The sequence below is a fragment of the Equus caballus genome, chromosome 2 (assembly GCF_041296265.1).
Source record: "Equus caballus isolate H_3958 breed thoroughbred chromosome 2, TB-T2T, whole genome shotgun sequence".
NCBI lineage: Eukaryota > Metazoa > Chordata > Mammalia > Perissodactyla > Equidae > Equus > Equus caballus.
In genome coordinates, this window is record NC_091685.1 from 29,438,584 (window position 1) to 29,451,414 (window position 12,831).

Here is a 12,831-nt window from a genome sequence, read left to right on the forward strand (position 1 = left end):
TGTCTTCTGGTTTCTCTCTGGTGGCACGTGTATTTCAGGGATGGGTCAGCTGCGACCACCTGTTTCTGCAAGCAGATCCCAGAGGAGAACCAGCCCACTGATGAGGTGCTGGAGAAGGAATGGATCCCCTACCGTCAAATTGAGGAAGGGGAGAAGGAATTCCATGTTCGGAATTGCCAGGTAGGCCTGTGCCGGTTGGGGAGGAAGAGTTCATAAACCTGCCCTCCCTCTATGCACTCAATAAGAAGAGTTTTAACTAACCTGCTGTCTTGAAATCTCCCTCACAGTGGGTCTGAGCTTGCCACATCGGAGAAATGGGGTATTAATCAAAACTCTTACAATTGCAAGTGACAGAAACCAACTTAAACTTGTTAGGCAAAAAGGAAAATTGATGACGCTTATCTAAGCAGACTCTAGGGAGGGTGGGACCCCTGGAACCAGACTCAGGTGGCATCAGGACTTGTTTTTCATTCCCATCTCTGTCTCTTCTGCTGGGTGGTCTCATCTGCGAACCAACTTACCTTATGAGGTTAGGACCCCAGCTCTTGACTGTCTGAGCTTGCATAAGTTTGACCTCACTGTCTGAGAGAACAGGGCTGTTTTGGGGTTGTTCCCCTGACACCTGCCCCAAGCTGCAACATGAAGAATCCCAGAGAGAGATTCCTAGGCTGGGGAGAAGTACCCAAATGGGAAGTTCCCATCAGAAATAGATTGTTAGATTTTTAGGGGGTGAGAAGTAATCCTCGAAAGTCAGGGTTAACAGGAGAAGTGGGGGCGGGTAAGTGATGGCAGATAAAAATAATAGATGTGTGCTATAAATGGGCAAGTAGAATCCAGGACTGGGTTGATAATACGAACACTCTTATTTCTAATTGTTTTCAAAACGCTTCCTATACAGTGTCTTGTTTGGTCCTCCTGACAACCCCATGGGTAGGTAGGTACAGTCCGAACGGTGGGCCTGACTCCATTGTACTGTTAGGTGATGCCTGTGTGAGCCATGGCAAGGGTGCTGAGCCTTTCTCAGAACATGGGGTCCACAGTGCCTGCTGAGATGGGGTGGGCACACTATCCCTGTGTTCTTCCCTGGCTCTGTAGGGGGATGGGATTCTTACTGCAGTGTTCCGGCTCCTACTGGGACGGTCTCTGTTGCAGGTGCATCAGAGGGTAAGCGAGTGTACACAGGTGTTGAGGATCCTGCAAGAAGTCACTGCTGGGCAGACCGTCCTCAACATCTTGCCTGGTGGGTTGGATCTGATGACCTTGAAGGTATGGCAGCAATTGGAGTGACCTGGAGCGCATATATTCATCGGGACTTTCTTGGTTACAAATGACAGAAACCTAACTCACTAGCTTAAACCAAGAGAATTGATTGGCTTGAATAACTAGGAAGGCCAAAGGCAGCCTGGCTTTAGGCCAGCGTTTCTAGATCCAGGGTCTCAAACATTGTCACCAAAGCTCGGGCCCTCTCTCCCTTCTCCTGGCTCAGGTCCGCCCTGTGTATGTGGGCTTCATGCTCACCAGACTCTCTCCAGTAAGCAAGAAAGGTGGTGGCTGGCAGTCCAAGCCTGCGTTTCAGCTCAGCTCCAGATTTAAAAGGAAAGGAATTTCTGTTAGCTTTCACTAATCTGGGAAGGCTGTGGCCCTGCTTGGGTCACATGCCCCTTCAGGGCCGATCACTGTGCCCCAGGGATGGGATATTCTGATTGGCCACCCTGGGTTATACAATCACTTCTGGGTCAGGGGAACCTGGCACAGGACTGACGGCCCCACAGGGCCACATGGATAAGGGAGAGATGGTCCCTGCCCGAAAGGAAGGGCTAGCGGGCAGCAGACAACCTGTGTCTACTGCAGCCTAAACCCTTCCTTTGAGGGACTCCCAGGAACCCTCCCAGGAGGATAGAAACCATCCTGGCTATGGAATTTGGTGCCTATAAAGGTACATTCCTCCCGCCTCCACCACCAATTTTTTCCCCCTGATTTCAAAAGTAGCTCTATTCAGAGAACCAAGAAATCACACAAAAGCATGAAAAAAAAGAAGCAAAGAATTTTTTTTTTACATTTTGATGTTTAGTCTTCTAGTTCTTTAAAATGCATAACATAAATGAATGTATTTTTAGGGGCCAGCCCAGTGGCATAGTGGTTAAGTTTGCATGCTCTGCTTTGGTGGCCTGGGGTTCATGGGTTTGGATCCCAGGTGCAGACCTGCATATTGCTCATCAAGCCATGCTGTGGCAGTGTCCCACATACAAAGTAGAGGAAGATTGGCACCAGATGTTAGCTCAGGGCCTAACTTCCTCACCAAAAAAAAAAAAAGAAAGAAAGAAAAAAAGTATGTATTTTTTAAAGCAATAGTGTAACCATTTAATATAAGCTGTTTTGTGGCCTTTTTCTTCACTTAGCAAAACAATATGAATGTCTTTTTATGCCATTTAATATTTTTCTATGGCATGATTTTTAGTAGCCATGTGATCTTCCATTGTGTGAATGAAAATGGTATATATATAATATAGCAATTACTGCTTTATGAGTGCTTTCTAAGATAAGAGTTCCTCTTATGAACTTCTGAAGTAAGCATTAGTATCTCTTTATATAGAAAGAAAGACAGAATTAAAGAAACCGAGTATCTACACAAGGTTACACAACTGAGTAAATGGTCGAGTCAAACTTTAAATCGGGGCTTTTTGATCTCAAAGCCTGTGCTGTGTGCCCCAAGCCTCTTTAGAAAATACCTTTTAAAGGCTCTAGTGAAGTCTCCCAGGGAGAAGCATCTGCCTGGATGGCCAGTAGGGAAGGCAGACCCTGAAACCTAGCGTGCTTCTCCCAACTGTTTGGTGTGTGTCGTCAACCCCACCAGACAAGCAGAGCCCCCAGGCCCCAAAGTCCAGGCCTGTATGCCTGTGAGCCTGAGATAGGCACTGGGGAATGGCCGGCTACAGTGTAGCCGGATTAGTGAAGACGCAGCCTCCTGGAGAAATGCGGAATTAAAAGAGCTAAGTAAATTTTCACCCATCGGATTAAGATCTGGAAGTTGGTTTCTCCCTCTGTTGGCAAAGCTGTGGGGAGTAGATGCTCTCTTCCATTGCAGGGAGCGCACAGACTGCCCCATGCAGGGCAGGTTGGCAGCACTGTCAGCAGTACAAATGCACATGTTTTTTGACACAGCGATTTCAGTTGTGGGACTGTTCTCCAGTTACCTGCACACATGCAACGTGATGTGTGTACAAGATGAATCATTCCAATGTTGTTTGTAATAGCAAAAGATTGATAGTATCTTAAATGTTCACCAGGAAGGGAACTGGTTTAATAGATTGTGGAACAATAGATGTATTAGTTTGGCTAATTTAACACATATACCCCAAATCTCAGGGGCTTAACACAATAGAAATTTATTTATCTCCCACATAAAGTCCAGAATGGGTGCTCCTATGCAAGGAGTCATTCAGGGATCCAGGCTCCTTTCATCTTATAGCTCTGCCTTCTTCCACTTGTGAAACCCAGCTTCACTGTGTACATTAAGGCAGGAATGGGAAAGGGCATGGAGGTTTGTACGAAGAGTTGTTATGGACCCAGCCTGGAAGTGGAGCTATCATTTTCACTCACATTCTCTTGGACACGTCTGTATAGAGTCTACTGTGTGTCCAGGAAGAAGAGGAACAGATTTGGTGGTCAGCTAGCTCTCTATACCATGGTGAAGCCAAATATAGTTGTAAAAAAGGATAAGGAAGCTCATTATGTACTAATATTATTATACAAAAAGGTAAGACACAATATCACCTGTAAAAAGGGGGAAAGTATGTGTTCATGTGCACCTGTATTTGTATAAGTAAGCTCTGCAAAGACGCATAAGAAACTTACCTGTGTGGGGCTGGGCCGTGACCTAGAAAAAAGAAGCTGAAGAGGCCCCCAAGCAAGATGTTGATCTGAAGGTACTGAGCAAAGGGGGAGAATTTAGATATAAAGCCTTGGGCTAGAAATTGAGGAGAGCACAGGTTCTGGGCAGAGGCTGGGCAGCCAAGCCCAGAGAGATTTCCCGAGCCCCTTAGCAGGCAGCTGCAGTGGCTTTTTCTATAACCATGCCCCGAAGGCTTCTGGGGACAAACAGAAATCGATACTTGCAGAGCATGTTGGAGCAAGCAGGCTCGCTCTGCTGGATAAGTCAGGACAGATATCCAGAGGAGGTAGAACCTGAGTTGGTTTCTGTACACACAGGCCTTGCTTCAGAGCGAAGTGGACGGGCAGCAGGAGCTCCCTCATTCTGCCCTCGACTTGGTGCACGTGTCATCCCCCTGACGGGTTGTAAGGCAAGGATCTAGAGGATGGAGAGAGTTCTTATTCTTAACATACTCTTACACTGATGAGTCAGTGTGGAATCACGTAATTTCTATCCATTCATTCATTCATAGATGCTTGAATGTCTACCCTAGTCCACGTATTGTAGGTGGTACAATTACAAAAGATGAAAAACATGGTATTCAGAATTCCTGCCTGCAGAAGGCCGTTCAGTCCAGGAATTGCCTGACTGGCTGCTCTCCGGTGGGCAAAAGGTTCTTAATATGTAGAGGGGAGTGCATCTACTGGATTGTGCTTCTGCATCACTATCTCACTGTTTCTTCCTCTTGCCCCTGAAGAATTCCTAAAAAAGCTGCCCTGCTTTTCTGGGTGGCTGAGTTCTCCACTTTCCTCAGGGCAGCATTGACATGAGCCGCGTGGCTGTGATGGGACATTCGTTTGGAGGGGCCACGGCTATTCTGGCTTTGGCCAAGGAGACCAACTTTCGGTAAGTTTCCCAGTGAGGCTGCTGTTAGCTCCACGCACCATTCATTCATTCAGCAAGTATTTGTTACACAAGTACTCTGTGCCCGGCAGTGTTTTGGGGGCTGGGGATTCAGTGGTGAGAGAGAACAAGGTCTCTGCTTTCATGGAGTGATGTCATTGTGGGAGGAGATGGACTAGTAAACAAGCTAACCGAATCATCGAAGCCCCAGCACCAGGTGCAATGGAGGAAATAAAATAGGCTGATATGCAAGAGTATCTGAAGGCTTCTTTGAGAAAGTGATGTAAGCCAAGACTGGAGAGGCAAAGAAGTCAGCCATATAAAGGTGTAGGGGAACATTCTAGGCTGAGGGTACAGCTAATGCGAAGGCCCTGAGGTGGAAAGAAGCTTGCTAGGTCAGCGTGGGAGGAGCATAGTGGGTGAGGGGAAAGCTATTCGAGATATGTTCAGAGAGACAAACTGGCCAGATCACAGGGCCTTAGGCCAGAATAAGGAATGGACTTCTAAGGAAGTTAGATTTTATTCTAAGTCTGATAGGAAACCGTTGAAGGACTTTAAGCTGAGAAAAGTCTTGCATTTTAAAAGATCTCTCTGGCTACTGTGTGAAGAGTGGGTTGTAGCAGGAGGAGATTAAAAACAAGGAGGCTAGTTAGAGAGGCTGTTTCAGAGTCAAGGTGAGCCACGCTGGATGTGCTTTAGGATGGAAGGAGTGGAATGGAGAGAAGCCAATGGAGTCAGGGTATGTTTTAGAATTTTCGAGACTTAGTGATGCATGAGCTGAAAGAAAGAAGGGAATCAAGGGTTTTCGTTTTTGTACCTGTCATTTGAGTGGAAGATAATTATCCTTTATTCAGATGGAGACGATCAGAGGAGCATTGTGGGGGAGGGGCACTAATCTTAGGGCCTTAGTCTTGCTCCTGGTGACAGAGATTACTGCTTGACAAACTGGCCAGGTCTTTGCATTGTGGCGCCAAGGCGGCTTTTCCTGACCTCCCCGCCACATACGCTGTGGGCTCACATAGCACCTGTGCTCTCAGGGCACTAGGCTATATTTTGTTGCCTTGTCTGTTCTGTCCCCCCTTCTAGACTGGGAGCTCCTTGAGAGCGAAAACTGTGTCATTTATCTCTGTATCCACAGCACAGGGCTAGGCACATAGTAGGTACTCAATGAATGTTGAATGAATGAATGATTAAACGAATGAAGTGCTGTTTTGTGTAACTCAAGTCAGCTGCCTGAGAGTAGATCCAGGAGAATGAGAAGGTCAGATCCTTGCTCTCAACGAGTTTAAAATCTAGAAAGATCTTTGGTGACAAATAAGTGATCTCTATCCAAGGTCTTAACCAAAGGATGTGGGCCCTAGTACCTGCTTCCTGGCTTCCTGAGCCTTCACCCCATGAGAGGGAGGAACTCTGCCCCTTCCGCCACTGCCCTCACTGTCCTTTCCTGGGTTTCTGCATGGCAGTTCCAAATGTCTGGTCCTGTTCCAGCTGTGCTGTGGCTCTGGATGCTTGGATGTTTCCTCTGGAGCGGGACTTTTACCCCAAGGCCCGAGGCCCTGTGTTCTTCATCAATGCTGAGAAATTCCAGACAATGGAGAGTGTCAACTTGATGAAGAAGATATGTGCCCAGCATGAACAGTCCAGGATCATAACTGTCCTGTGAGTAAACACCAAGGTCATGATCCCCAGTGTCCTCTCCATTCTCTACTTATCTGTGCTGGCTCCCTTAATTTCTTCTAAATTGTCCAGAAGTTCTCCCCACATAGAATACATAAATAGTTCCTGAACTTCAGCATCCTCATTCCTTTACAATTTCATTCTGTCCTCGTTCTCCACTTAGCTCCACCTACAGTGATTTCTTCACTAGTTTATATGACTTTATGGATGGATTTACGTCGTGCTTTCTGGGAAAAAAAGTATTGTGAGATTGTGTGTTGGAGAGGAAGAGGTGTGGGTCTGGGTGGACTCCAGAGATCTCTAACCTCATTTGGGAATTTTCTTGGCTCTTTTGAAGACTGTGGATATAGTAGACCTTTGACATTCACAAGATAGATTTTTAAAGACCTAAATTCAGATATCTTTCATAAACCATCTATGTTCTGCCTGAGAGAAACCACATTCTCTTCACTTCCATCACCAGCACTATCAGATGGCTTTCTTCCTGAAGCCATTTTTCACAGAGACAAAATTTTTGAGTGACTTTAAGAAATGTCCTAGGGGGCCGGCCCTGTGGCCAAGTGGTTAAGTTTGCACGCTCCACTTCGGCATCCTAGGGTTCAGATCCTGGGCACCAACATGGCATTGCTCATTAGGCCACGTTAAGGCGGCATCCCACATGCCACAACTAGAAGGACTCACAACTAAAATATACAACTATGTACTGGGGAGATTTGGGGAGAAAAAAAGCAGGGGGAAAAAAAAAGACGATTGGCAACAATTGTTAGCTCAGGCGCCAATCTTTAAAAAAAAAAGAAATGGCCTAGGGGGCTGGCCCGGCTGGTGCAGCGGTTAAGTTCACACGTTGCACTTTGGTGGCCCGGGGTTCGCCAGTTCAGATTCCAGGTGCAGACATGGCACCGCTTGGCAAGCCATGCTGTGGTAGGTGTCCCACATAGAAAGTAGAGGAAGATGGGCATGGGTGTTAGCTCAGGGCCAGTCTTCCTCAGCAAAAAGAGGAGAATTGGCAGCAGATGTTAGCTCAGGGCTAATCTTCCTCAAAAAAGAAAAGAAAGAAAGAAAAGAAAGAAAAAAAAAAGAAATGTCCTGTACACAGGAAGTGGCTTAGAGCTGCAGGTGCGGGGCTGAAGGCTCGCTGGCTAGTCTCTGACTTGCGCCTACCCTGCGCTCGAGCCCCATGGCACACATGCTTCAAGGATCCGTGGTCCTATTTCAGGAAAACAGCAAGTAACTGCATGCCTTGGACCTCTGGAATCAGTCAGGTAGTTGGACCGCCAAGTCCAAAGCCCTGGAATGCTAGGGGGCTCCTGGCGGTCAGTGGCTTCTTCCCTTTCTCCTCTTGGCCCAGGCTTTCTTCCTTGGGGCCAGCCCCTCCCCTTTCATTTTGATTTCCTGGCAGCAGAAGACTGTTTGAAAGTTTCCCCAAGCCACTCAGATTCAGAATAATTGTGACCTCTGGAAAGAAGGGAGGCGGGAGCAGGTGGGCAGGGGTGCACAACAGGAATTTAACTGTTGGCAATGTAGTCTTTCTTAAACAGTGCTGGAGACTCAAGCATCCATTATATTATTCTTTACGCTTTTTCTTGTGCCTTAAGTAAGAGGGTTTTTTTTCCCCAAAGCCCTCCAGTACATAGTTGCATATTTTAGTTGTGGGTCCTTCTAGTTGTGGCATGTGGGATGCCGCCTCAGCGTGGCCTGATGAGTGGTGCCATGTCCGCGCCTGGGATCTGAACCGGCAAAACCCTGGGCCACCGAAGCGGAACACCCAACTACTTGGCCAGGGGCCAGCCCCCCGATTTTTTTTTAAAGTCAATTTTTCTGCATGATATCCAAGTTTAGTGTTTAGATTTTCCTTCCTTCATTGAATTGACTAGTAAATTTAGTTATGGGTAGTTTAGCCCATAATGAACCTAGTGAGAATTTCAACCTCAAATGTGTTTAATGTCAAAGGACTTACATTCTAATCCAGAAACCCTCTTTTACAAGTGCTTGCCCTCACTGTTCTGATGGCTTAACTAAAGGCAAGTCATTCCTTTTTCCTGTTTGTTTGTAGAACAGTTCTGAAAACGGAGCGAATATGTTTTGAGAATGTTTGGAAGTCACCAGGTGAAAGTCACGTTGTAGCAGTTTATAATACCACGGGAATGGCAGGTGCTGCAGACCGTGCCTCCTTACCCGTGTCCCCACTCCAGCTCAGCCTTTTCCCTGCACGTCAGGCATTGGGGCCCAGGGGCTGAGGCAGCTTTGAAGCCAGGCACACCTATGTTCAAATCCTAACTCTGTCCCTTACTAGCCATGTGACCTTGGGCAGATCATTTCTCTGCTCTGATTCTGTCAATGGGGAAAATACTTCCCTTACAAGATTGTTGTGAAAATTAACTGAGATAATGTGCATAAAGCACCTTGCACGTAGTGGGTGCTTCACAAGTGTTTGTGTGCCCTAGTCTCCAGATCCCTACCAGTTATTTGTTTTTCTTTTCCTCTAGTGGTTCTGTTCATCGGAGTCAAACTGACTTTGCTTTTGTGGCTGGTAACTGGATTGGTAAATTCTTCCCCACTCAAACCCGTGGGAGTTTGGACCCCTATGAAGGTCAGGAGATTGTGGTGCGGGCCATGTTGGCCTTCCTGCAGAAGCACCTTGGTAAGGAGAGGCCTGGGGCTCGTGGGGCAGCCTGAGGGTCCTTAGATTTTTCTGCACAGTGGTCTGTACTGACACGTCTCGGGTCAGGGAGATTTATGGCAAAAGGAAAACCTGAGTGAAGGAGAGGGTTACATAGAATTTAGGAAGAAGACTTAGCTGAGAGTTTGGAAATCCTGACTCTGTTTCTTACTGCCTGAATGACTTTGGCCTGGTCACTTAACTTCTCTGAGCCTTGGTTTCCTTGCTGTAAATGGAACATTCGCTTCTCTGCTCCACTACCTCTGTCCTAACTCATGATCACTCACCTTATCTACTTTGTGGAGGAGGTTCTGATGATAAATGGGCTAAATTTGTGGAAGTGCTTTAAAGAAACAAAGCATGGAAGGATTGTTAATAATGTCGTAAATCACAGACTAGCTAAATGGCAAGGCCTGTTGAGGTCTTTGGTCCAGCCTCCCACCCAGAGGAGATTCCCTCATATCTTCCCTGCCGCACGCTCAACCAGCGTGGAGTGTGCACTGCTATGAGGGTCAGCCCTCTCCACCGCTGGGAACTTTAATGGGTTTTTTTTTTGGTTCTTGTTTTTGGTTTGGGGTTTTTTTGATGAGGAAGATTAGCCCTGAGCTAACAACTGTTGCCAATCGTCCTCTTTTTGCTTGAGGAAGATTGTCCCTGAGCTAAGATCTGTGCCAGTTTTCCTCTGTTTTTGTTCTTTGTACGTGGGATGCTGCCACAGCATGGCTTATGAGCAGTGTTGTAGGTCCACATCTGTGATCTGAACCCACGAACCCCAGGCTGCTAAAGCGGAGCTCATGAACCCAATCAGTACATCACCAGGCCGACCCCAAAACTTTAAAGGTTTTAAGAGTTGATATTGTAGTTAAGCTTTCTTGGGTTACAAGAGCTGGAGATTCACTAATTTACCTCGAGAAAAAAGGGGAGTTTGTTTATGAAAGTATACCTGGCCAGGTGGGAAGTAAAAAGGTACAGGAAGCAAGGTAGCTTGCAGGACTGACTTCTCTCTTGGTCTCTCTCATGGGCTCAGTCTGTTTCTTCCTCTTGTGACATCTCTGTTTCTTTTTGCTCCAGTCTCTGTTTTTCTCCGTTCTGCTCTGTATTTTGTCTCTTGTTGATAGCATCTGTTTTTTCAGTTTCTACTTCCTCATAATTTCCATTGGCTTGAACCACTCATGGCTTGTTCTCTCTACCTCGTGGCCTCCTGTCCTCTTCAGCTCCCACTGCTCACTGCTGTATTTTCTTGGATTTCTTAGACCAGATTCCCAGGAGAGACAAATTGATTGTACCAGCTCATCTTTATCTGCCAAAACACATTGTAGGCCACTGCCCAACCTAGGCCTGCAGCTCCCCTGATCAGATGTCCCTTTCTGATCCAGTCAGAATGGAGTAGGCTGCCACTGTCTGCATGAGGCTGATCCCTCAGCAGGCGCTGTGCATAGGGCAGTTTCCTTTAGAAGGGATCCAGGTTGACCGGTGTTCTTAAGGTTTGACCTAACTCTAATCTAACGCTTAGATGTGATACTTTGTAACTCCTCCCCACTTGCCCTGGTTATCCCCTCAAGAGCTATCCAGAGAAGCCTCAGACCCCTGCACATGGCAGCTCTTTAGATAATTGAAGTCACCTATGGTGTCCTCTCTGAGTTTTCTGTTCATTAAGCTAAGTGTCTGTGGTACCTGCCCTGTTCCCCATGATGCCATTTATTACCCCCTTTGGATGCACTGTGTGTCGGTGTGCCTTTCAATGTGTGGTGTCCTGACTTGAACACGATGTGCCAGCTATGGTCCGACCTGAGACTGGTTCAGCAGGACTGTCACCTCTATGCTCTGGACACCAGACTTCTAGTTAGATGGCCTGAGTGCATTAACATTTCCAACAAGTGCCTCACAAATTTGGTTTGGATTGAGTTTGCTTTTAAAACATATCTGTCCTTTTATAAATGAGTTGGCTTTTTGAACGTAAATTTACATTTATGTATTTATGGCTGTTCATTTCATCTTGCTCTTCATGGGCCATTATTCCAGGCCAGGTGTAGAGACTTTAGGTTTAATAGAGACCATAGAGGATCATTCTTAGCACCTGGTAGGAGAGGAATGGATCTATGTCTCAAGACGTTAATGGGGCCTGACTACATCGTCCTCAGCCCACTTTCCCTGTTTCCTCTTAGGCACCATGTCATCAGGTAAGAGCTAAAGATGACAAGGGAGCCCACCGGGGCATGATTGGGCTCCCTTTAGTAGCAATGCCTGTTGAGCTAGATGCTCATTGCTGAAGCCCAGCAGAAGAGGAGATGGAGGGTAGGAGAGTCTTAGCCTGTCGGAAGTTTGTTGAGGACTTTCTCTATGCCAGGCCTCCCACTAAGTACCTTAGGTGCGTTGTCACATGTAATTCTGAAGACAGCCCTTTCTAGTAGGTACTTTGATTATTAACTCCGTTTTATAGATGAGGACACTGAAGCTTAGGAAATTTAAGTAATTTGTCCAAGGTTATCTGGTTATGCAACCCATTCTTCTCTTCTCATTCTCTCTTAAGCCCACTCCACTCAGGCTTTGTATCCCCGTCCTCCATGAAAACTGCTTTTGTCAAGGTCACCAGTGACCTTCACATACTAAATCCACTGGTCAGTTGTCATTCTTCATCTCATTGGAACTCTCAGCAGCCTCTGACAGAGTTGATGACTCCCTCTTCTGTGAAAGCCTGTCTTACTTCCGGGATACCCCACTATGGATTTCCTCCTATCTCAGTGTCTGCTCCTCCTCAGCCTACTTTGCTACTTCCAGGCTCAGTGCTTGGACCTCTTCTCTCTGTATCCCCTGATGTCATCTAGTCTCATGGCTTTAAAGGTCATCTCCATGCTGACAATTGCCCTGCTACCTGCTCAGCAGTTCTGCTTGGACATCTAACAGACATCACAAACGAAAACCAATTTCAATGGTTAATAGTAACTCCATCCTTCTGGTTACTCAAGCCAAAGTCCCCAGTCTTGTCTTGTCTCTTCTCTCACACCTCCCATCCAACCCTCAGAAAATCCTATTGGCTGTACCTTCAAAATATGTATGGAATGTCATCTCTTGTCACCACTGCCACAGCCGCCATCCTGTCTCGCCTATGTTACTGTAAGAGTTTCCTAACTGCTGTCCCTACACAGTCTTCTTAGTCAAGCAGCCAGGGCGATCCTGTTAGAAAGTAAGTCAGATCTTGCCACTCCTCTACTCTGAATCCTCCAATGGCTCCCCATTTCTCTGAGAGTCAAAGCCAACACCCAGCATCCTGCCTGGCCTATATGATGAGGCCCTCCAGTCCCTCCTGACCTCCTCTCCTGCTGTTCATCCCCTGGCCTGATTCACTCTCATTGCACAAGCCTCCAACACTCCAGGTACCCTCCCACTTCAGGCCTTTGCACTGCTGTTCCTGCTGCCTGGAACACTCTTCCCATATACTCTCGGGGCTCAGTCCCGCCTCCTTCAAGTTTTTGTTCAAATCTCACCTTCACAGTGGGGGCCACCCTGACCACTCTTTAAAACACTATACCTTCCCTTCCTCCCCTCACCCCTGTCCCCCGGCCACCACCACAGCTTCTATCTGGCTCTGTTTCTTTCTATAGCATTTATCACCTTTTCATATCCTGTATAATTTATTATGTTTAATGTTATCTCTGCCTACTAGATTGTGAGCTCTATGAGGATGAGAGTTTCTGTTTGTGAATGTATTTTTAGCACCAAG

The 12,831-nt window shown here is 46.7% G+C and overlaps 1 protein-coding gene across 24 annotated transcripts in view; it reads left to right on the forward strand.

Moving 5' to 3' along the window:
• Positions 1–12,831, forward strand: part of PAFAH2 (platelet activating factor acetylhydrolase 2) — a 39,838-nt gene that overhangs the window by 12,999 nt on the left and 14,008 nt on the right. For 14 of the 24 annotated variants that reach the window (XR_011432467.1, XR_011432468.1, XR_011432466.1 and 11 more), the window contains 5 exons: positions 39–180; positions 1,153–1,266; positions 4,686–4,777; positions 6,263–6,433; positions 8,938–9,092. Coding sequence is in view for 17 of the 24 variants with exons in the window: in XM_005607326.4 (XP_005607383.2) it covers positions 39–180; positions 1,153–1,266; positions 4,686–4,777; positions 6,263–6,433; positions 8,938–9,092 (674 nt within the window). In the remaining 7 variants the exon portion in view is untranslated. The remainder of the gene's footprint in view (positions 1–38; positions 181–1,152; positions 1,267–4,685; positions 4,778–6,262; positions 6,434–8,937; positions 9,093–12,831) is intronic. The other 10 variants (XR_011432476.1, XM_014737398.3, XM_070251022.1 and 7 more) reach the window with 2 other exon arrangements.